Genomic DNA, 22,520 nt, shown 5'->3' with positions numbered 1-22,520 from the left:
GGGAGGTACCTAGAGGTGCAGCAAGGGCAGCACGCAGAGCCCTGTGCCCGCGCCCCACCGGGGCCACGCAGGGACATGGTGCTGGCCGCTTCCCAGATCGGTGTGATGTGGGGCCAGGGCAGGAGGGCAGGCAGGCAGCCTGCCCTGGTGCACACCTCCGCCACCCTGGAGCCACCTTAGGTAAGCGGCGCTGGGCCGGAGCCTGAACCCCTCCTGCATCCTGCCCCCCAACTCCCTGCTCTGAGCCCCCTGCCTGCATCTCACACATCCCTTGCCCCTTAGCCCCCTGCCCTGAGGCCCCCGCCATACCCCGCACCCCGACCCCCTGCCCTGCTCCCATCCGCACATCTCCTGCACCCCTTCCCTGAGCCCCCTCCTGCCCTCCACACCCCAACCTCCTTCTCTGAGCCCCTTCATACACCCACATCCCTCCTCTGCCTCAATCCCTTACCCTGAACTTGTTCCTGCACACCGCACCTCCTCCCACACCCTGCACTCCCTCCTGCACCAGCCCTGCATACAACTTCCCCACCCAGATCTGGCCCTCGGCCCAAAAAGTTTGCCCACCCCTGCTCTAGTGATTGGAAGAAAAGGGCTGTAGTGGTGAAATGGGTACTATTAGAAAGAGGAGATAGGGTGTAAAGGGTTAAAATGGTAGTCTCCCAAACTGAACAGTTTGGAGCCTCAACACCAGTTTTGGGATTCAGAAGAGGCTCAGCAAGAATATAAAAAGAAAGCAAAACTTCTGTTAACATGCCATTTTGCACCCAGGTCTTACACACACAGCTTTTTGTGCAGAATTGGTATTTCCATAATTATTTTTTTAAAATGTTAACACAACAACTCTGCTTCAAAATTATGATTAAGAGGACCATATAATCAATTTTTAAGTGTTTAGCAGAGGAACCAACAAGCAACACAAGTATCGCTAACACAAACCATTTTATTCCAAAGACCACAAGAGGTCACTGCAGTCCAAAGACTGGGAAAATATCTAGTAGGCTATATTATAGTGCAGTTGCTTGCTCGTTTCTAATTAAGTGTTTAAATTACAATCCTCCTTATCTTAAGGTATTTAAAATCTGCCCGTAAAGTTTGTTCAGGGATTTTAACTTGCAGCTCCCTGAATTCTGAGTACTAGTTTCTTGATGCCTTTTTGTACTCCCAGAAGTTAAAAATGACTCAGTTTAGGTGAAAAGAAAAGGAGTACTTGTGGCACCTTAGAGACTAACAAATTTATTTGAGCTTAAGCTTTCATGAGCTACAGCTCACTTCATCGGATTCCACTGAATGCATCCGACGAAGTGAGCTGTAGCTCACGAAAGCTTATGCTCAAATAAATTGGTTAGTCTCTAAGGTGCCACAAGTACTCCTTTTCTTTTTGTGAATACAGACCAACATGGCTGCTACTCTGAAACCTGTATATACGTATGAGTAGGGTCCGACAATGTAAATCAACAATCCCTGTCTATGCTGTATTCTAATCATTCAGAGGTCAAAAGAAGATCCTATCATATACATGAATTGTAAACATGGGATATCTCAATAATCATCTTTCTTTAAAATGTACTGTGAATGGTGGAGGAACAAGCCATTGGCCTTACGTTAATTCGTATAACTAAGTTATATCTGAAACCTGTCAGTTTAGGTGGACAGCCTAATGTGACAAGATTCTGGCTCTGTCTCTTGCATTCCCACAAGATTAGGAGCTACAATTACACTGAAGTTTTTCATAATACCAGTCTATTTATAAGACTTTTTAAAGCTAAAACCTTGTGTAATTATTAGATAAAAATACAATGGCCTTCCAATAATAATTTCTTGATTTGCTATGTAGAGCCACCATTTCAAATCAACCGAGAACAGCCCACTGAACATGAGCTCAGAAGTTTCTAAGTAAGCAGTGTCCTTTGGTGCAGTGTGTGGAGCCAACCCTCTAGTTGGGACTCAAGAGTGTAAAATGCCGGTCCAAAATGATATGCTGTTAAAAGTGGCTTTACAGCACCCATTACCAGAAGAGTAAGCTGTTGGGCAGGAGCGCATTTCAAGAAAGACCCCAAACTCTCCTCCATTTCCTTCTGTAGCTGCTGGTAAAGACTCAGGAGCTCAAAATTGTCTCAAAGACATAAATCTTCAGAATTAACATAATGGAATTTATATGCATAGTCACAATGCTCAGAGCATGAGATTGCAAAATTAATGTTTTCTGAATTAGCCTCCTACATGCTGAGCAACATTTTTCAGCATTAACAGTGAAAGTAATACTGCATTTTAGAAAACAGACAGGAAAGCCATTATAAAATATCCTCAGACACCACTCTGACTTAATATTCATGCCTGACTGGATTAATGTAAGATTTTTGGAGTGTTTATGCATGATACTTATTGGAACCATAGTAGATTTTCTTAGCTCTCTAGGATCCCCTACTTCCTTGACCGCCTCCTCCCTCCCCCGACAACAGCCTTGTGTTACAACCTTTCCTTCTGTTAGGATGTGGTTTTTAACAATTAAAGTTAAGATTTTTTCAGTTATTTTTAGTAAAAGTCACGGACAGGTCGTGGACAATAAACAAGAATTCATAGAAGCCCACAACCTGTCTCTGAGTTTTACTAAAAAATACGAGGGGATGGGGGGAAAAAGGACTGATGATCCCAGCCCACGGCACAGCTGCAGGGGCTGAAGCCGAAGAAGTCACAGAGGTTTGTTAAAGTCACCGAATCTGTGACCTCCATGACTAAATCATATCCTTATTAATGATACATTAATTTGGCAAGAGAGGAGGGGTGTGTGTGTGTGTGGGGTGATGTTTCCTTGGAGATACAAGGTGCTTTTCTCCCCACAATACAAGGCGTCAGGACACTCAATTGCCTCTCAATGATTCCCAGTTCACACTGACAAGGAAACGATACCAGAATTCTGATCCTCCATTAGTTATTCTTAAAATGTGAACTTTCAAAAACCCCTCATATAGTTCCTCAGATTCTTTTTCCAACCATCAACCCCCAATTAAACTGTCAATGAATCTCAGAAAAGATATTTCCCTAAAGAGTAGTTTACTCAAATTCACAGCACTCACAGTGAACAAGGGTCCTCTTCAGTTAGGTCTGATAAATACACATTTGCAAAGTGTATGAACAACATCCCTATGGCTTGTTTGGACGTATCTAAAAACCTGTATAAAATAAAAAGGATTGGATTTTGAAAAGTACTTACATTAAACAATCAAAATATAGTAGAACCTTGCTAATTCATACTAATTAGTCAGAGCCCAGTACTAATTATGGACTTTTTCAAATTACCAAGTCATAACACATTAATTTCTGACAAAGTGCAGTTTTAAATTTGTACTTTGTAATGTACCTGTTCTGAATAATATGAAACTTCACTATCACCTCCTTCTGTTATAATTTAAGCAGTGGGGAGAGGCTGCTAGTATTTTGTGTAGATTACAGAATAGCATTACAGTAACAGTAAAGAGATTAATAGAATTTTATAAACAAATATAGCACAGTCTTGCAAGAAATATTTTTTTATTTTTTATTTATGCATTTATAGCAGGTTTGTGGCAGAGCGAGGAATACAATTCAGATCATCTGGCCATTAGTTCTGCACTTTAACAGCTAGATAATGCTCCCTTCATCTAAAGTCTAGTTTATTAAAAAGCTGATGTTGATATTTTAGCCTGGAAGTAAATGGCTATACTGAATGTCAATTAATTTACAATATCTTCCATTGTTGTATGCAGTGTTGTTGTAGCCATGTTGATCCCAGGATATTAGAGAGCCAAGATGGGTGAGGTAATATTTTTTTTTATTGAACCAACTTCTGATGGCGAGAGTGCCAACCTTTCGAGTTTACACAGAGCTCTTCCTCCTGAAAAGGTAACTTGAAGAACAAGGAACTTCTTTTGCTCACCATTTCATTCAGCAGCAGTTCTTATTCCCTATTTATTTAAAATAAAATATAGTCCAACAGAAGCTTTGCAATGAAGACAGTGTTTGTTTCTATATAGTACTTGTACAGGATGTGTGTGTTGCTGTTACTTTCTCCTCCTCTAGCAAGGAGTCAGCAGCACAGGTAGGAGCAGAAAATAAAAACATGCTCAACTGCCTTCTAACACCTGCACTTTCCTCCCACCCCACCACCTCCAAATAAATCAAACAGACTGGCCATTAATAGCGAGAGAAGGTGGGTGAAGTAATATCTTTTATTGGACCAACTTCTTTTGGTGATAGACAAGCTTTCAAGCTTACAGAGAGCTCTTCTTCCTCGAAAGCTTGTCTCGTCCACCAACAGAAGCTGGCTCAATAAAAGATATTACCTCATCCACCTTGTCTCAATTAAATTACAATGCAAGTTATACATCAAATATTACTGCCAAGTAGCAAACTAATTGAGAAAAAAGATCCCATCACTATGGAAAGTTTTAAAAATACGACTCCTTTACACTAGATACAGACTATGTCAGTGAGTCCAGATCAAGAACATTCTCTTTTCTTCTGCACAAAATTAGAGGGGTCAGTACACATTTTATTCACATCACGAAGTATGGGAAACATGTATCAAAACAGTGCATCTGGATGAGCTCTGTTCTCTCCTTTTGTTACTTAATATTTTTCTCCTTTTCTTTCATTGTCTATTGTTTCCTTTGCTGGCTTTTTGCATTAATTCAAAAAAATTTCTCCTTTTTAAAGACCAACACAGTGTTCTTGCCCTGTATTCTTGTCCCCTTCCTGGTTTTCTTGTCCCTTAGCTCTATTCTCTCATCTTCAGCACCAGATGCAGAGAGTTGAATGTAGGAACTGAGAAAACAGCAAGTTATCTACCTCATCAGCACCAACAAGTACCACACACATCAGCTGGGAAGTTTAGGAACTAGATGTTGTGTTTTAAAAATAGAAAACTACTTGCTGAGGGGCACCGACTAGGAATTTCAGCTCTAGATTAATTTCTAGTATGTGGGAAGCAAAGAGTTTTAGATTTTCAATGACTTTAAAGTTTAGGATTGGTCACTGGAAACAATATTTTAAAGTGCTGAAGCTCATTGCAATTCCTAATTTCTAGAACAATAGCACCTGATTCACATCAGCCTCAGCTGATACCAAACATTAAGGGAGATCAAGCTTACTTCATTATGAGATAGAAACATCAGAAGATCCAATGAACACTAGGTTAATCAGGCCTCAAAGCCATAGTCTTCAGCCAGGAAGGCATAAACAGACTTCCACTTTTTTGACGCTTCCATCTTTTGTATGATCTTGGCTAGCAGCAGAACAGGTGGGAAGTCACATAGGAAAGACATTGCCAAGCTTTGTGAGAGGTCACTCACCATCTCATATGGTGCACAAAGAGGCCACAGGGGACTACTGCTGTTTCCAGATGCCAAGTGGTCACCAGGTCAAACTGATTTACAATGGTGACCTTGCATCTGGAAACTGAAATGAAGTGCCCTGTGGCCTATGCGCCTTCCTACCTTTTCCATTGTTCCTGAGAGAGGAGAGAGTATATAATAGAACCTTGATCTCCACAGCCAATGTGATAATGCAGAGGGGATTGCAGGAATTACTGGACAGGTCTTGTGTTCATTGATGCATGTCTGTGCATGAGATCAGCATTCCCAGTACGCTCCAACAAAACTGCATTTTCTTCCATGACACCACTTTTCCTTTATGGCCATCTTCATCTTCTATTAATATTCTGTTGAAAAGAGACCTTGTACATGACCGCATTCACCCTAAGGCCAGGCCTATGACCGACTTCTCTGACATTGTATGTTTGTTTTTATCATGAATCCAAAGTACTCCAAGAACAATATCATAGTGTGCTGATTTTTCAGGTCTCTCTGTACAAAGCCCTGATCAGTAAAACTGTCCAGGCAGAAATAAAATAGAATTTTCTTCTTCCTTAAAGCTGGTATTAATACTACATTGATCCTGGAAGAGACCTGGAAGCACTAGCCAGAAGAAGTGGTAATGATCAAAGTTAAACAAAACAGCGACATCCATATGCAAAAAGAAAGCTGCCTGTGGGGTAATGATTGAAGCTGAAAAACAGTGACATCCATATGCAGAAAGGAAGAGTTGCCTCTGGGATGTAAAAATGGGAATTTCTTTCTACAGTGTCTGGCAGAAGCCAGGATTGTAAGTCTACTTTTCTGATTACTCTGAATAGCCTCAACTTCCCATAAAGTTTCCCATTGTAGCAATAAGAGCTGGGGACTGATTTGCATGAGCATCTGATCTCAGTGATGAAGGCCCCATATACCTACATGAAAGATGTGTCCTGCTCTCTTTTTCAGCAAGACACCCTTATGTCATAGGATTTCTAGTTGAGGGCTCATACTTGCAATACTGCGCACCCATGTTAGTACTGCTTGTGAAAGCATGTGAGGGCACTTAGTGTGTTTAATGGAAGGGCCTGTACAGTAAGGAGGCCATAGTTCAGGCAAAAAATCTTCCCCCTTTAGAAACAGTGACTCCCTGACAATATGGGAGAATAGTCACTTGCCTGCAAGCCAGTTTTTCCCAATCTTGCCTGCCTCCTTTCTTGCTTGCGGGATGGAGGCAGAGGCAACCCTGCCTGGGCTGTGGAGACTGTGCCTGTGGGTACATTTACACTACAATGAAGATATGATATTGCAACTTGTACAGGCCCACCCAAGATTGATGTATCTAGATCAAAGCTAAGGCGCAGCAGAACAGGCTAGCCACTTGGATATGTACCCAGTCCTTGTACTCAGGAGGCTAGGCCCGCTGCTGCTCCAGCTTCCATGGCTACACTCCCATCGTTGTTCAAGCTAACTTTAATCTAGCTAGATTAAAGCTAGCTCAGGTATGCTTACACAAGATGCAGTCACACCTCCCAGCTGCAAAGCAGACATACCGTGCATCTCTCTTGGCCTCTCCAATCCACCCTAGCTTCTTTTGTGCCCAGACTGGGTTGTGGGGGGAACTGTATTCTTCCCACAGAGCTGGCCAACCTCCTCAACAAGACACTTGATTGGAGGGAGAGAGATGAAGCAGGAGGCCAAGATCTTTCCTTTTGCCAATGGTTTTCCCTTGGCCTAACTTATCTCCTGATGCCTGCAAAGACAACAGCTGTTGCAAATGCCTCCCAAGAAGAAGCAGCACTAAGAGGACAGTCTTTCCAAAGGCAAATGCAACCCCAAGACACTGCTGGAAATGAGATGGACAAGTTATTGAGTCAAAATATTATACAGAAATTTTAAATAGAAAGTTGACATTTCTCTTAGAAAAGCCCTGCAGCAGAATATCGGGCTGAGCCACATGTCACTGTGGAGGCAGACAAAACTGAAGGGAGCTTCAGTGGATATGACATTCCCCTGCTGCCAGTGAATGACAGATCTAGTTCTGTCCTCAAGCCGTAAGCAGGCTGAAGGAGCATACTAATGTATCTGGTGACCTTTGCACAATGAAGACTGATAAATAAGAAGGGGAAATTATATATAAGGAACACACTACATTCATTTTCAGAAGGGAAATCATGATCCTTTGGATGTAGGTTCCACCAGGTATATCTTACTTACTGAAGTCAAACTATTCCCATGCTGGCTGATGGAGAGGACCAGACTGGCTTCTTTCAATCATAACTCATCTGAAGTTTGCTTTAAGTCAGTATTTCATAGGCAACCAAATAATGAGTTAAAACTCTACAAAACAGTTCTCCAGGATCATATGATGAAACAAATAGCATATAAAATAGAGAATTTATTACCAACTTCAACTCCTGAATAGCTGCATGTTGATCATTGGATCAAACAGTGAAGTTACACAAGATAATGTTAACGTCTTCAAATTAAATCTGATGCTCACACAAGAGCTGAGAATTGCAGTTACATGTAATGTAGCTAGAAAATTTACTCTAACAACAAGCTGCAAGGAATTTACTTTCAACCAGTGTCAACTTCTTTCATGAAGATCAACTAGGTTCCCTAAATTGGCCAATCTTGGTGTTCATTTTAGATAGTTTTGTCTGGCATATGCTAAAAGTGAAACTGTTTACACTAGGTAATATATGTATTCAGAATGGTTGGGCCACATTTTTAAGCTTGGGTGCCAAAAAATATCTGGGACCTAATGTTTAAAGGTGTAACCTTAGCTGTTTTCAAACAGCAGTTGTTTCTGCTCAGTACCACTGAAAAGCCAGGTCCAGGTACTTATTTAGATTTCAATTTACAAAAAGGTACCTTACAAAATAGTTCTATTTAGGTGCCTAAACAAATTTTTTAGCATCCAAGTTTGAAAATTTGGCCTGTAATTTAAGACCCCATTTACTTTTGAAAGACTTAGTATTTTTCCTGATATTTTTGTGGTTTAATTTCATTTTAAAGCCTTTTCTTTAAGAAATATTAGACATTTCAATAAATGAAAAAACAGATGACAAAGGAAAGACATTTTGGGGGTAATCTGAATAGTGTTTATATGAACCCGCACATCAGCTAAGAGTCCAAGTTTACAAAGCTCTGACAAGACATTCTGCTTTTCAACATTATGGGCCAAATTCTACCTTCAATTAAATACATGGATCCCAAAGCCTCAACAAGGATCTGCACAGGCATATTTTAGGGAAGATTTAGTTTGGTGTACAGAAAAGGGAGTAAAACAGCTACTTTAAAAACGATACCTCAAGCTTTCACACAAATATTTTTTGAATCTTTAGCATTTAGAAGAAGATTTCTAAAGGGGTATGTAGTAAGACAGAACGAACAGGAAAAACATACAGTAAAATAATGACTGGAATACTTGTGGCACCTTAGAGACTAACAAATTTATTAGAGCATAAGCTTTTGTGGGCTACAGCCCACTTCATCAGATGCATAGAATGGAACATATAGCAAGAAGATATATACATATATACACACACACACGTACAGTTAAGTTGGAAGTTGCCATACAAACTGTGAGAGGCTAATTAGTTAAGATGAGCTATTATCAGCAGGAGAAAAAAAACTGTTGTAGTGATAATCAAGATGGCCCATTTAGATAGTTGACAAGAAGGTGTAAGGATACTTAACTTAGGGAAATAGATTCAATATGTGTAATGACCCAGCCACTCCCAGTCTCTATTCAAACCCAAGTTAATGGTATCAAGTTTGCATATTAATTCAAGCTCAGCAGTTTCTCGCTGGACTCTGTTTTTGAAGCTTTTCTGTTGCAAAATTTCCACCCTTAAATCTTTTACTGAGTGGCCAGAGAGGCTGAAGTGTTCTCTTACCAGTTTTTGAATGTTATGATTCCTGATGTCAGATTTGCGTCCATCATTCCTCATGTATTCCCTTAAGTCTGACTATTAAAGTGCTTTCTCATATTATACATTATATGCAAGTGATCATTCTTTCATTTTCCATGAGCTGAACATCTAGGATATAAAAAAACATTCTAGGAGCTATTAAAGACTTACCATATCCTCCAAGGACGTCTTTCATGCTTTGGTTCTCTGAAGCGTTTTACTGAAAGAAAATTGAAGACAATCAGTGATTCCCAATGTAACAAAAATAAAAAATTAAGAAGTAGATCAGCATATGGAGGTGTAATATTAATTTATAGTATTGAAGTTCTTTATTCAGAAACATGCTTCAACATATCAAACTCCTAGGGACAGCCACATAAAGAGCAATTGGTTCATGGAGGATAGGTACATCAATGGCTATTATCCAAAATGGTCAGGGACGCAACCTCATATGCTGGGTGTCCTAAACATCTGACTGCCAGAATCTGGGACTGGACGACAGGGAATGGATCACTCAATAAATGCCCTATTCTGTTTATTTCCTTTGAAGCATCAGGAACTGTCCACTCTAAGACAACAGGATATGGGCTAGAAAGACCACTGGTCTGATCCAGAACGGCTATTCTTATGTTCTAAGCTATCGACTTCTTTTTTCAGTTGCAAGGTTTTCTCTACTTTGATAATCAACTATTACAGATTTTTATCATGTGCAATTACTTAGATTCATAGATATTAAGGTCAGAAGGAACCATTATGATCATCTAGTCTGACCTCCTGCACAACAGTCCACAGAGTCTCACCCACCCACCTCTGCGATAAACCTCTCACCTATGTCTGAGCTACTGAAGTCCTCAAACCATGGTTTAAAGACTTCAAGGAAAAGAGAATCCTCCAGTAAGTGACCCATGCCCCAGAGGAAGGCGAAAAACCTCCAAGGCCTCTTCCAATCTGCCCTGGAGGAAAATTCCTTCCTGATCCCAAATATGGTGATCAGCTGAACCCTGAGCATCTGAGCAAGATTCACCAGCCAGATACCCAGGAAAGAATTCTCTGTAGTAACTCAGATCCCACCCCATCTAACATCCCATCACAGGCCATTGGGCCTATTTACTATGAATAGTTAAAGCTCAATTAATTGCCAAAATCATGTGATCCCATCATACCATCTCTTCCATAAACTTATCGAGTTTAATCTTCAAGCCAGATAGGTCTTTTGCCCCCACTGTTTCCCTTGGAAGGCTATTCCAAAAGTTCACTCCTCTGATGATTAGAAACCTTCGTCTAATTTCAAGTCTAAACTTCCCGATGACTAGTTTATGTCCATTTGTTCTTTTGTCCACACTGGTACTGAGCTTAAATAATTCCTCTCCCTCTCTGGAATTTATCCCTCTGATATACTTATAGAGAGCAATCATATCTCCACTCAACCTTCTTTTGGTTAGGCTAAACAAGCCAAGCTCCTTGAGTCTCCTTTCATAAGCCAGGTTTTCCATTCCTTGGATCATCCGAGTAGCCCTTCTCTGTACCTGTTCCAGTTTGAATTCATCCTTCTTAAACATGGGAGACCAGAACTGCACAGAGTATTCCAGATGAGGTCTCACAAATGCCTTGTATAATGGTACTAAAACCTCCTTATCTCTACTAGAAATACCTCGCCTGATGCATCCCAAGACTGCATTAGCTTTTTTCACAGCCATATCACTTATTTTCATCATCCTGGTGTCCTTAGTTATGGTCATTCATCCAGCAAATAATAATCCTTAATCTAAGGTATCTTGGCTGGTTCGGAAAACACAAAACTTAATGCAGTTGACTTCTTCTGCCCCTTGCTACTTTGAAATAAATAAGTCAATGTATGCAGTATAAAGCATAGCTGTGCAGAACAAAGTGTTTAAATTGACAAGACTAGAAACAGAAAGCATAAGAATTAGTATAATTCACAGGGCAAAGGCAGTCTACTCCTTGCTTGACGAAGTGTACTTTTATGGCTGGATAGTTTTGATGATCTTTGTGTAGCTTGCGTTACTCAAAATTAAAGCAAAAAGCAAAACGTGCTTTCACATCAGACAAGTCCTACACAAAAGAGAGCATTTTAGTGCCATTTACTTCCTACTTATAAAAAATCAAGTATTGAGTGATGCCAATTATATAAGCCTACAAAAATAAACACGAAGGTAAATCGTTCACCCCTTGCACAATCTGTAATGCAATCAATAAGTGCTCTTCTGCTGTAACCTTGAATTACTAATTTGTTATGTGTGTCTAGATCAGTGTTTCTCAAATGCAGCCACCATGGCTGCATATGTACACCAGGGGCATTTCTTGCAACCACAGCCTCCTGGGCAGTGATGGGGAAGGGGGAAGCAGTGGTCCCTCCCCCAGGGCCACCAGCAGGGGTTGGACCCTCCTGCCCTGAGACAAATGCTGGAGGAGCCAGCAGGTAGTGAGTTCCCCACCTTCCTCAGGACAGTAGGGTTGGGCTCCAGCCCTGGAGTGGTGGGCAGCAGGCTCTGGCCACAGAGCTCCAACCCCTGGGTGAGGGGCTCACCTCCCCACATCGCCCTTGGCCCCCACCAGCCCATCATGCGTTCCCCCTCGTCCCCTATTTCCCCCCTACCGACCTTCCCATCCAAAGCTTAATTTGTCCCCAGGCTTGCCAGGACTAAGTCAGTCTGCTGCTGTGAAAAGTGATATTTGTATGTTTGTTAATATCACTTTTCACAGCAGCAGACTTACTAGTGAGCAAGTCTTTTAAAAAGAGCAACCAAAAAAGCAAAACAAACAATAACAAAAAACACAAGAACCTGCAGAGCACCTTATTTGTGTTTCTATTCTGTTTAGGTCCCGTAAAGAACAGAGACAACTGTACAGTATTCTTATTATTGAGTCTGCAAAAAGATTTAATAAATTACAAAGATTTGGACGCGTGTATGTGCATATTTATTTGTTTTTCCTGAAGTTAAATATTTCAGGAAAAATGATCAGCAGGGCTCCCAGCAAGAGTTGGTGGTCACACTTTGAGGCCACCAAAAATTCTGTTGCAAGAACCACTGGTTCTAGATACTACAGATGTCAGAGATAGATACAGCACACCCAGCAGCAGTGAATGATGGTGTGAGAGGAGAATAGAAGGAATTAGTCAAGCTTTGTTACTTAGAGAGATCGATTGTGGGGAAGGAAATGGAGGTGACTGGAAGATAATGGATCATTTTAGTTAGATTTAGAGAGTCAGTCAGTCACTCTGTTAGCTAATAAAGCAGAAAATAGCAAGTTAACACATTAAGGGTAAAGTCTCAGATAAAGCAAGGAAATTTTGATTTAGTCTACCATAGTGCAAAATTCACCTCACAAATAGGACTCCCACATGGAGACCATATGTATTGCAATACTTAGATACAAGAGGGTTATGCGAAGATGCCATCAATATCCTGGCTAGCCAGATTGCTATTGCATGTCAAAGTCTAGGAATCAAACAACCCTAATGCATGGAAATATTGGAAACAAACTTCACATTTCATTTTTTAAAAATAAACTATACTAGGGTATTTTTAGTGGTATGCTATGGATTTAAATTAGAACTAAAACACAAATGACTTTGCTAGGTTAGGTTTGTTTGCATAACTCATTCACAAATTTCAGGGATTTGCACTGGGTTTCTGGAAAATGAGGGAGGTGTTTAAAAAAAAAAATTGTATGCCTCTCAGGTTATCTGATATTAACCTGCCTACATGCCAGGAGTTAAATTAAAGGAGGCTATAGAGGGGGGAACCCACAGTTCTCCCATTTAGGGCAGCCTCTGGTATACATCTTCAAATTTGCGAGATGCTACTTTCAGGTGCCAGCAAACTTAACAGGATTTGTTTTGCCAAGGCTGAGATCATAAAAGACCGTAAGCAGCTAAAATAGTTCCCCTGGCAGCAAAGGAGAGGGAACTGGTCACTGGGATACAAGGCTGACATACAGACTAGGAGAAAAATAGGAGCTGCAGGCAGGTAGTCTTTAAGCAGGGTCTTAGCATCTAGTCCTAAAAGGATAGGTAAGATCCATTCAGTTAGGCCTCAGTTATTTGTAGCCTTTCCTCTGTATGCTTTGTACCTCTGAGGAATGAATAAGTAAGGCTACAATTCTGTCACGGATTCCATGACTTTCCAGAACCTCTGTGACTTCTTCTCGGTCAGCCCCGGGCCCGCCGGAACAGCTGACCAGCAGCCAGCCCCAGGGCTACTGGAACAGCAGTCGGAGTTGAATCAGCTCCTCCCAGAGGCTGGAGCAGCAGCAAGCCCCCTCACTCCCCAGGTATTTTTAAAAAAAAGTCAGGGACAGGTTGCGTGCTTCTGTGAATTTTTGTTTATTGTCCGCGACCTGTCCCTGACTTTTACTAAAAATACCTGTGACAGAAGATGAAAATACAGTTATCTCCCTTTTCGTAATGGTTGTTCTTTGAGATGTGTTGCTCATGTCCATTCCATTCTAGGTGTTTGCGCACCCACATGCACAGTTGTCAGAGATTTTTGCCTTAGCGGTATCCAGAGGGTCAGCTGTGGCGCCCCTGAGTGCTGTGCTCATGTGCTGGCATATTAGGCGCTTCCGAACCTACGTCTTCTCAGTTCCTTCTTGCTGGCAACTCCGAAAGAGGGGTAGGAGGGTGGGTAACAGAATGGACATGAGCAACACATCTTGAACAACAACAGTTAGGAAAAGGTAGGTAACTTTTTTCTTCTTCGAGTGCTTGCTCCTGTTGATTCCATTCTAGATGACTTGCAAACAGTATCCTCGGAGAGGGGGCGTGGAGGTCATAGTCTAGCAGCTTGCAGCACTGCTCTAACAAAGCCAGGATCGTCCTGGGTCTGCTGGGTAACTGTGTAATGGGACGTAAACGTGCAGACGGACAACCAGGTGGCTGTCCTGCAAATGTCCTGGATAGGCACCTAGGCTTGGAAAGCTGCTGCAGAGGCTTGCGCCGTGGTTGAGTGGGTGGTTACAATTGCCAGGGGTGGCACTTTTGCCTGATTGAAGCAGCAGTGAATGCAGACAGTGATCCAAGAAGAAATTCTTTGAGTGGACACCAGACGACTTTTTATCCTGTCAGCCACCGTAGTAACAACTGTGTCGACTTGCAGAATGGCTTGGTCCTTTCAGTGTAGAAGGCTAGTGCTCTCCTGACGCCTAGGGGATGCAACCTACACTCCTCCTCCAACTTATGCAGCTTTGGGGAAGAAAAAAAAAAAGACAGGTATCTAAATGTCCTGGCCCCTATGAAACTGAGACCACCTTGGGCAGGAAAACTGGATGTGGCTGCAGCTGGACCTTGTTTTTGTAAAAGACGACATGGGGGGATTTCCGAGGTAAGCGCAATAATCTCAGAGACCCGGTGGGTGGATTGCAATCAGAAACGCCACCTTCTAGGGAAGGAGAAGGAGAGAGCAGGAAACCAGAGATTCGAGGGGCGGGGGGAAGGAGGTCCAGTGAGCCGTGACAGCACAAGATTCAGGCCCCATGGAGGAATGGGGTTCCTGATGTGAGGGCAGAGGCACACAAGGCCCTTGAGGAACCTGGCAGTCATGTCCTGGGTGAAAAGACAGTTACCTTTTCTGTAACTAGTGTTCTTCGAGATATTGTGGAATAGACATGAGCAACACATCTCTAAGAACACCAGTTACAGAAAAAGTAACTGTCTTTTCTTCTTCGAGTGATTGCTCATGTGTATTCCACAATAGGTGATTCCAAGCTATATCTGTTGGAGGTGGGTAGGAGTTCACAAATTCTCGGGATGGAGTACAGCCCTGCTGAACCTGGCATCATCCTGATTTGGGAGATGATCTCATAGTGCGAGGTGAACGTGTGAACCAAAGACCACGTGGCAGCCTTACAAATGTCCTGGATGGGGACGTGGGCCAAGAAGGCAGCTGATGTGGCTTGCGCTCGAGTCGAGTGTGCTTTCACAATCAGTGGCGGGGGGATACCCTCCAGATCTTAACAGGTACGGATGCACGAAGTGATCCGGTTTGAGAGCCACTGAGTGGAGACCGACATCTCATGTGCTCAGCTGAGGTGATGAACCGTTGCGAGAACTTTCTGAATGGCTTGGTCTGCTCGAGGTAGAGAGCCAGAGCTTGTCGTGCATCAAGCATGTGGAGACGGCGCTCCGCACTGGATGCATGGGACATGGGGCAGAGGACCAGTAGAAAAATGTCCTGACCTGTGTGATAGACGGAGACCACCTTCGGGAGGAACGCTGGGTGTGGGCAGAGTTGGACCCTGTCCTTATGAAAAACTGCGTATGGAGGCTCGGAGATCAGGACCCTGAGCTTCGAGACCCGCCTGGCCGACGTGATCGCGACCCGGAAGGTCACTTTCCACAAGAGTGGGACCAGGAGCACGTGGCTAGCAGCTCAAACAGGGACCCCGTGAGACGAGCCAACACCAGGTTCAGGTCCCACTGAGGGACCGGGGGCCTAGCATATGGAAAAAGATGGTCCAACCCCCTTGAGGAACCAGCCAGTCATAGCATGGAAGAATACCGTGTGACCCTGCACTGGTGGATGGAAGGCCAATATGGCTGCCAGGTGCACCTTGACTGATGAGGGTGCCAGGCCCTGGGCTCTAAGGTGGAGAAGGTAGTCCAGGATAAAATGGATTAGGGTGGCCACCGGGGAAACGCTACGCTCATCCACCTATCTGGAGAATTGGGACCACTTTGCCAAGTAGGCATGGCGTGTGGAGGGCCACCTGCTTTCTAGGAGGATGCATTGAACCTCTTCTGAGCACGTCCTTTCCTCCCTACCTAACCACTGAGCAGCCACACTGTGAGGTGGAGAGCAACTAGGTTGGGGTGGAGGAGGTGGCCCCGGTCCTTGGAGAGCAGGTCCGGGCGGAACGGCAACAGCCACGGTGGAGCAACCGCCAGGCCTGTGAGGGTTCCGTACCAATGTTGCCTGGGCCATGCCAGAGCGATCAGGAGGACCCGGACCTCGTCTGTCTTTACTTTTTCCAGGACCTTGCTAATCAATGGGAACCGGGGGGAAGGCATAGAGAAACTGGCCTGACCAGGACAGGAGGAAGGCACCAGAGATAGCACCCCATCCCAGTCCCCCCCCCGGAACAGAACAGGGGACAGCATATGAAGATTACCTTTGCCCTGTCCTGCGTACTCTGTGAAGGTGTACAACAGAGCTCCCAACCATGGGAGCAGAAAAGCGTCTGACAGCGAGCCTTTGGTCGATCCCCAAATCAAGCATTTCCTGTTCTACCTGGACGCGAGCAGGTCCACCTGAGGAGTCTCCCATCTCTGGAAGATGATGCTGACCACTCCTGGATGGAGGGACCACTCGTTGCGAGATGAAAAGGTCCTGCTGAGGTGATCTGCCAAAGCGTTCCTGGCCCCGGGGAGGTGTGCAGCTATGAGATGGATGTTGTTTTCTATACAGAAGTTCCAGAGCCTGAGGGCTTTCTAGCAAAGGGTAGATGATTTGGCTCTGCTCTGCTTGTTGATATAGTACATAGCTGCTGTATTGTCCACAAGGACCTGGACCACCCTGCTTTTTATGTGAGGTAGGAAGGTTTGGCAGGCCAGGTGAACCGCTCTGAGCTCCCTGGTGTTGATGTGTAGGGAGCGGTGCTAGTGGGCCCGTCAACTTCGACCATTTCTTCAGTGCTGGCAGGGGGGGAAGGGTTCTGGGCGGATTCTGGTGCTGGCGGTGCGCTGCGCACCGATGCCCAAGTGCCGGGTGTGGAGTCCAATCGAGAGAGCTCCGAGGCAGGATGATGAGCAGCCTCCATGGGGAGGGCCCTCACACAAATATCTCATTCCTTTTCAGTTCGAGGGCAAAAGTTTTTGCAGATCCTGCATTTGTCCTTTCTGTGGGAGTCCCCCAAACACTTTAAACAGCTGTCGTGGGGGTCACTAATAGGCATTAGCTGGCTGCATGATGAGCATGGCTTAAAGACTAGGGAACATGGCATGCTCTGCTCAGAGGTGAAGTCCCAGCCGGGACTCTAACTCTCAAACTACTACTCTAACACTTAACTTAATGGTCTAAGTACCTAACAACTAAAAACAAAGGAGATGGAACAATGGATTGTAAGAACCATTAACACTCTTGTGATGCAAGACAAGGCGTTCCGATCAACCGACAAGGGTGGTAAGAAGGAACTGAGAAGGTGTAGGGTCATGAGTGCCTAATATAACAGCGCATGAGTGCGACACTCAAGGGGGTGCCACAGTCAACCCGATAGATACCGCTAAGGCAAAAATCTCTGATGACTGTGCACGGGGGCACGCACACACCTAGAATGGAATCGACATGAGTAACCACTCAAAGAAGAACTTAACCTTATGAATAAGTAATGCTTTGTTTCGAAGGCAGTTTGTGTACTTGCAAATGGATGCTGCCAAGGGCTCCTGAAGGGAAACTCTTACAGGTGCCAAAACCAAATTGGACCTGTGTGATTAACATGGTTGGGAACCAGGGCGCTGCAGCCCAGAGATTCAGTCCTAGAGTGCCTGGACTGTGTGATTTCACCTTTAGTGAGGTGCAGGAAGCCAGGCCTGTCACCTAAGGGATGCATTTGAGAAATAATAGAAGGGGTCCTAGCCACAGTTGGCCCTGTAGCTGTGACAGTGTCCAATCAATGATAACCACTGAGATTCCACTGGGTATATCATATATGCTACGTCAAGAAGAGTGCTAATGTTGTGTCAATATTCAAAAAGGCCAAGTCTATTGATGCTGATGACTATTGGTTGGTTACCTGACATCAATCCAAGGCAAAATAAGGGAAAAGCTGATACAAGATTCGATTAATAAAAAATATGAATCAATCATAGAATCATAGATTTTAAGGTATATTTAATTCCAACTGACAGTTTTCTGGAAAATAGATCTTGTCAAACAAACCTGATGTACTTCTTTGAAGTGCAAAAGTAACTGCATTGATGTAATATTGACTTTTGTAAGGCATCTGACTTAGTACCACACAACATTTAATTAAAATATTAGCACTATACAAGATCAGTCAAGCACATGTTAAATGTATTAAGAACTGGCTAAACAGATCTCAAGAAGTAGTCAATGGGGAATCACTGAATGGGGGGGTGTTTCTATTGGCGTTCCACAGGGACTGATACCAGGTCCGATGCTAATCAACATTTTCATCATGACCTGGAAGTATAAAATCACTTAAGATTTGCACATCATACAGATTGGCTGAATGGCAAATAATGAGGAAAGGGAAGTCTCATAGAATTATCTGGATTGCTTGGTAAACTGAGCCCAAACATTTAATACAGCCAAATGCAAGGTACATCTAGGAACAAAAATGCAGGCCATACCTACAGAATGGTGATTGTGTCCTGGAAAGTAGTGAATAAAAAGGATTGTGGGATCATAGAAGACAAGCAACTCAACATGAGTTCCCTGTGCGATGCTGTAGCAAAAAGGGTTAAATGTGATCCTTGTATAAACAGAGGGAGATTTTCTCTTTGCATACAGCACTGGTGAGATGGCTCCTGGAATACTGTGTACAGTTCTGGCATTCACATATTTTAAAGGATGTTGAAAAATTAGAGAAGGTCCAAGAAAAAGCCACAAAAATGGCTCAAGAATTGCGGAAAATGCCATACAGTGAGACAAACTGACTGGTGACGATTACAGTCAATAAGTACCTTCATGAGGAGGAAATACTGGGTGCTAAAGGGCTCTTCAATCTAGCCAAGAAAAGCATAGCAAGAACCAGTGGCTGGAAGCTGAAGGCAGATAAAGTCAAATTAGAAATAAGGCACAACTTTTAAGTGAGGACAATTATTGATTGGAACAAACTATCAAGGGAAGTGGTGGATTCTCCATATCTTAATGTCTTTAAATCAAAACTCAATGCTTTTCTGGAAGGTATGCATCAGTCAGGTACAAGTTCAGCTGTCATTTAGCTGTAGGTCAGACAGTACGCCAGTATGTTGAAATAGGCTGCCATTTCTAAAGCCTAGAGAAACAAGGTTAATCAAACAATAATGCATGCAGATCTTTTCCATGCTTTTATAGCTTAGGAACTATTGAAAGAGTGCTGGTTTATGATCCAACAATATCCACCTCATGTAAAATTTCCTGTACATTAAGAACCACCATACAGTAAGATGCTCAAGTTTGTAACCTCATGTCTTTGAAATAATTTACAAATATAGTTTCTAGAGGTGAAGAGTCAGGATTTCATACTTGGATTAAAACTAGCAATTTGCTATCCTCTTTCAGAATTTTTACAACTTGTCATAGCAGAGTGCTAAACTATATTGACCTCCCTGTAATATCACCATTAAGTTAAGAATTGACAAGAAAAAATGAGTGAACATTTAGGCAGAAGGCAAAGTTTTAATAACAAGGTGTGCTAGTACAGAGTTCCATATGTGCAGAGCCAGCATTAATGTAAAACACTTGTTAAAAAGTGACATTCATCTAGGTTAACCAGTATGCTGTTAATAAAAAAGTCTTTTCAGAGCTATCATGGATTATGAAATCCAGTGTCACTTTTGTGAAATACCAGAAAGCCACAGCTAAAATAACTAAGCATGGACTATAAGAAACTTATTTTGAAGTTCGCAGAAAATTATTCCTTTTCTGCAAACATGAGGTAGAAATTATACTGATAAATGACTCATTTTGAAAACACTGTCCAACATTAGATTTTGATCCATTATTTTCATTATGGATTTTTGAACACTGTGTTGGGTAAAGCATCCAAAAGGAATCAATCCAACAGTGAGTATTTGATAAACATTTATTTGAGCTATATCAGCATCTTATCTGAGGGCAAAGACTGCAAGATAAGCATACTCCCGTTTGGTCACTGTCTTTTGAAAAATGTGCCATTTCATTTGAGTCAATATGGATCACAATGAAAAAGCTTACTTTGAAAACTTCTAGAGATTTAGTTTGTGGATTCATGTGTGGTGTACAGTATATTAAGCTACTAATTCACACAGTAAGAATTCTGGCCACAGATTTACTGGGGCAATCTAAATACTATTAATTTTAAAGTCTGCTAAACTGTTTAATCCATAATGGCTCATTTGAAGTCCAAGTGACCTGAGATTGGACATCTCAGACTCAGACTTTAAGGACAGAAGGGATTTATCATGATAATCTAATGTGACCTCCTGTGCATGGTAGGCCACACAACCCCACCCACCCACTCCTGTAACAGGACCATAACCTCTAGCTGTGTTACTGAAGTCCTTAAATATTGATTTAAAAACCTCAAGTTACACAGAATCCACTATTTACTCTAGTTTAAACCTGTAAGTGACCTGTGCCCTAAACTGCAGAGGAAGGTAAAAATCTCCCCAGAAGGTCTGTCAATCTGACCTGAGAGAAAATTCCTTCCTGACCCCAAACATGATGATTAGCTAGACCTTAAGCACATGGGCGAGGCCCACCAGACACATACCTGGCAAACAATTCTTTGTAGTAACTCAGAATCCGCCCCATCTAGTATCCCATCTCCAGCCATTGAACATATCTGTTAATAGCAGTTGTGGATGGGGCATATGCCATTGTAGACAATCTCATCAGACCTTCCCCCCTATAAATTTATATCAAGAACACTCTTGAAAAAAAGTTAGATTTTTTGCTCCTACTATTCCCCGTTGAAAATTGTTCCAGAATTTCACTTATCTGATGGTTAGAAACCTTTGTCTAATTTCAAGCCTAAACTTATCAATAGCTAGTTTATAACTATCTGTTCTTGTGCCAGCATTGGCCCTTAACTTAAATAACTCCCCTCCCTTCCTGATGTCTATCCCTCTGATATATTTAGAGAGAGCAATCATATGTCACCTTGGCCTTCATTTTGTTAAGATAATCAAGCTGAACTCCTTAAGCCTCCTCTCATGAGGTAGGTTCTCCATTCTTCTGATCATCCTAGTAGCCTCTCTCTGTACCTGTTCCAGTTTGAATAAACCTTTCTTAAATAAAGAAAAGGAGTACTTGTGGCACCTTAGAGACTAACCTATTTATTTGAGCATAAGCTTTCGTGAGCTACAGCTCACTTCATCAGATGCATACTGTGGAAAATACAGAAGACGTTCTTATACACACAAACCATGAAAAAATGGGTGATTATCACTACAAAAGGTTTACTCTCTCCCCACCCCACTCTCCTGCTGGTAATAGCTTATCTAAAGTGATCATTCTCCTTACAATGTGTATGATAATCAAGGTGGTCCATTTCCAGCACAAATTCAGGTTTTCTCCCCATCCCACCCCACCCCCACACACAAACCCACTCTCCTGTTGGTAATAGCTTATCTAAAGTGATCACTCTCCTTACAGTGTGTATGATAATCAAGGTGGTCCATTTCCAGCACAAATCCAGGGTTTAACAAGAACATCTGAGGAAGGGGGGAGGGTAGGAAAAAACAAGGGGAAATAGGTTACCTTGCATAATGACTTGGCCACTCCCAGTCTCTATTCAAGCCTAAGTTAATTGTATCCAATTTGCAAATGAATTCCAATTCAGCAGTCTCTCGCCGGAGCCTGGAATTTGAAGTTTTTCTGTTGTAATATCGCAACTTTCATGTCTGTAATCGCGTGACCAGAGAGATTGAAGTGTTCTCCGACTGGTTTATGAATGTTATAATTCTTGACATCTGATTTGTGTCCATTTATTCTTTTACGTACATTTGGGGACAATGTATACCTTCAAATCAGCGGCACTGCTATGGGTACCCGCATGGCCCCAGTATGCCAACATTTTTATGGCTGACTTAGAACAACGCTTCCTCAGCTCTCGTCCCCTAACGCCCCTACTCTACTTGCGCTATATTGATGACATCTTCATCATCTGGACCTATGGAAAAGAAGCCCTTGAGGAATTCCACCATGATTTCAACAATTCCCATCCCACCATCAACCTCAGCCTGGTCCAGTCCACACAAGAGATCCACTTCCTGGACACTACAGTGCTAATAAATGATGGTCACGTAAACACCACCCTATACCGGAAACCTACTGACCGCTATTCCTACCTACATGTCTCCAGCTTTCACCCTGACCACACCACACGATCCATTGTCTACAACCAAGCTCTGCGATACAACCGCATTTGCTCCAACCCCTCAGACAGAGACAAACACCTACAAGATCTCTATCAAGCATTCTTACAACTACAATACCCACCTGCGGAAGTGAAGAAACAGATTGATAGAGCCAGAAGAGTTCCCAGAAGTCACCTACTACAGGACAGGCCTAACAAAGAAAATAACAGAACGCCACTAGCCGTC

The 22,520-nt window shown here is 42.7% G+C and overlaps 1 protein-coding gene across 1 annotated transcript in view; it reads right to left on the bottom strand.

Annotated features, from left to right (window-relative positions):
* Positions 1-22,520, bottom strand: part of LOC311523923 (store-operated calcium entry regulator STIMATE-like) — a 105,972-nt gene that overhangs the window by 29,196 nt on the left and 54,256 nt on the right. The window contains exons 2-3 of the mRNA XM_084634471.1: positions 9,422-9,470; positions 3,078-3,173 (exon numbers count right to left, since the gene is read on the bottom strand). Of these exons, the coding sequence (XP_084490597.1) occupies positions 3,078-3,173; positions 9,422-9,470 (145 nt within the window). The remainder of the gene's footprint in view (positions 1-3,077; positions 3,174-9,421; positions 9,471-22,520) is intronic.

Source organism: Lepidochelys olivacea (assembly GCF_965140295.1).
Source record: "Lepidochelys olivacea isolate rLepOli2 genome assembly, chromosome: 7".
Taxonomy (NCBI): domain Eukaryota; kingdom Metazoa; phylum Chordata; order Testudines; family Cheloniidae; genus Lepidochelys; species Lepidochelys olivacea.
Note: the sequence above shows the minus strand (reverse complement) of the source record. Positions and strands in the feature narration are given on the sequence as shown.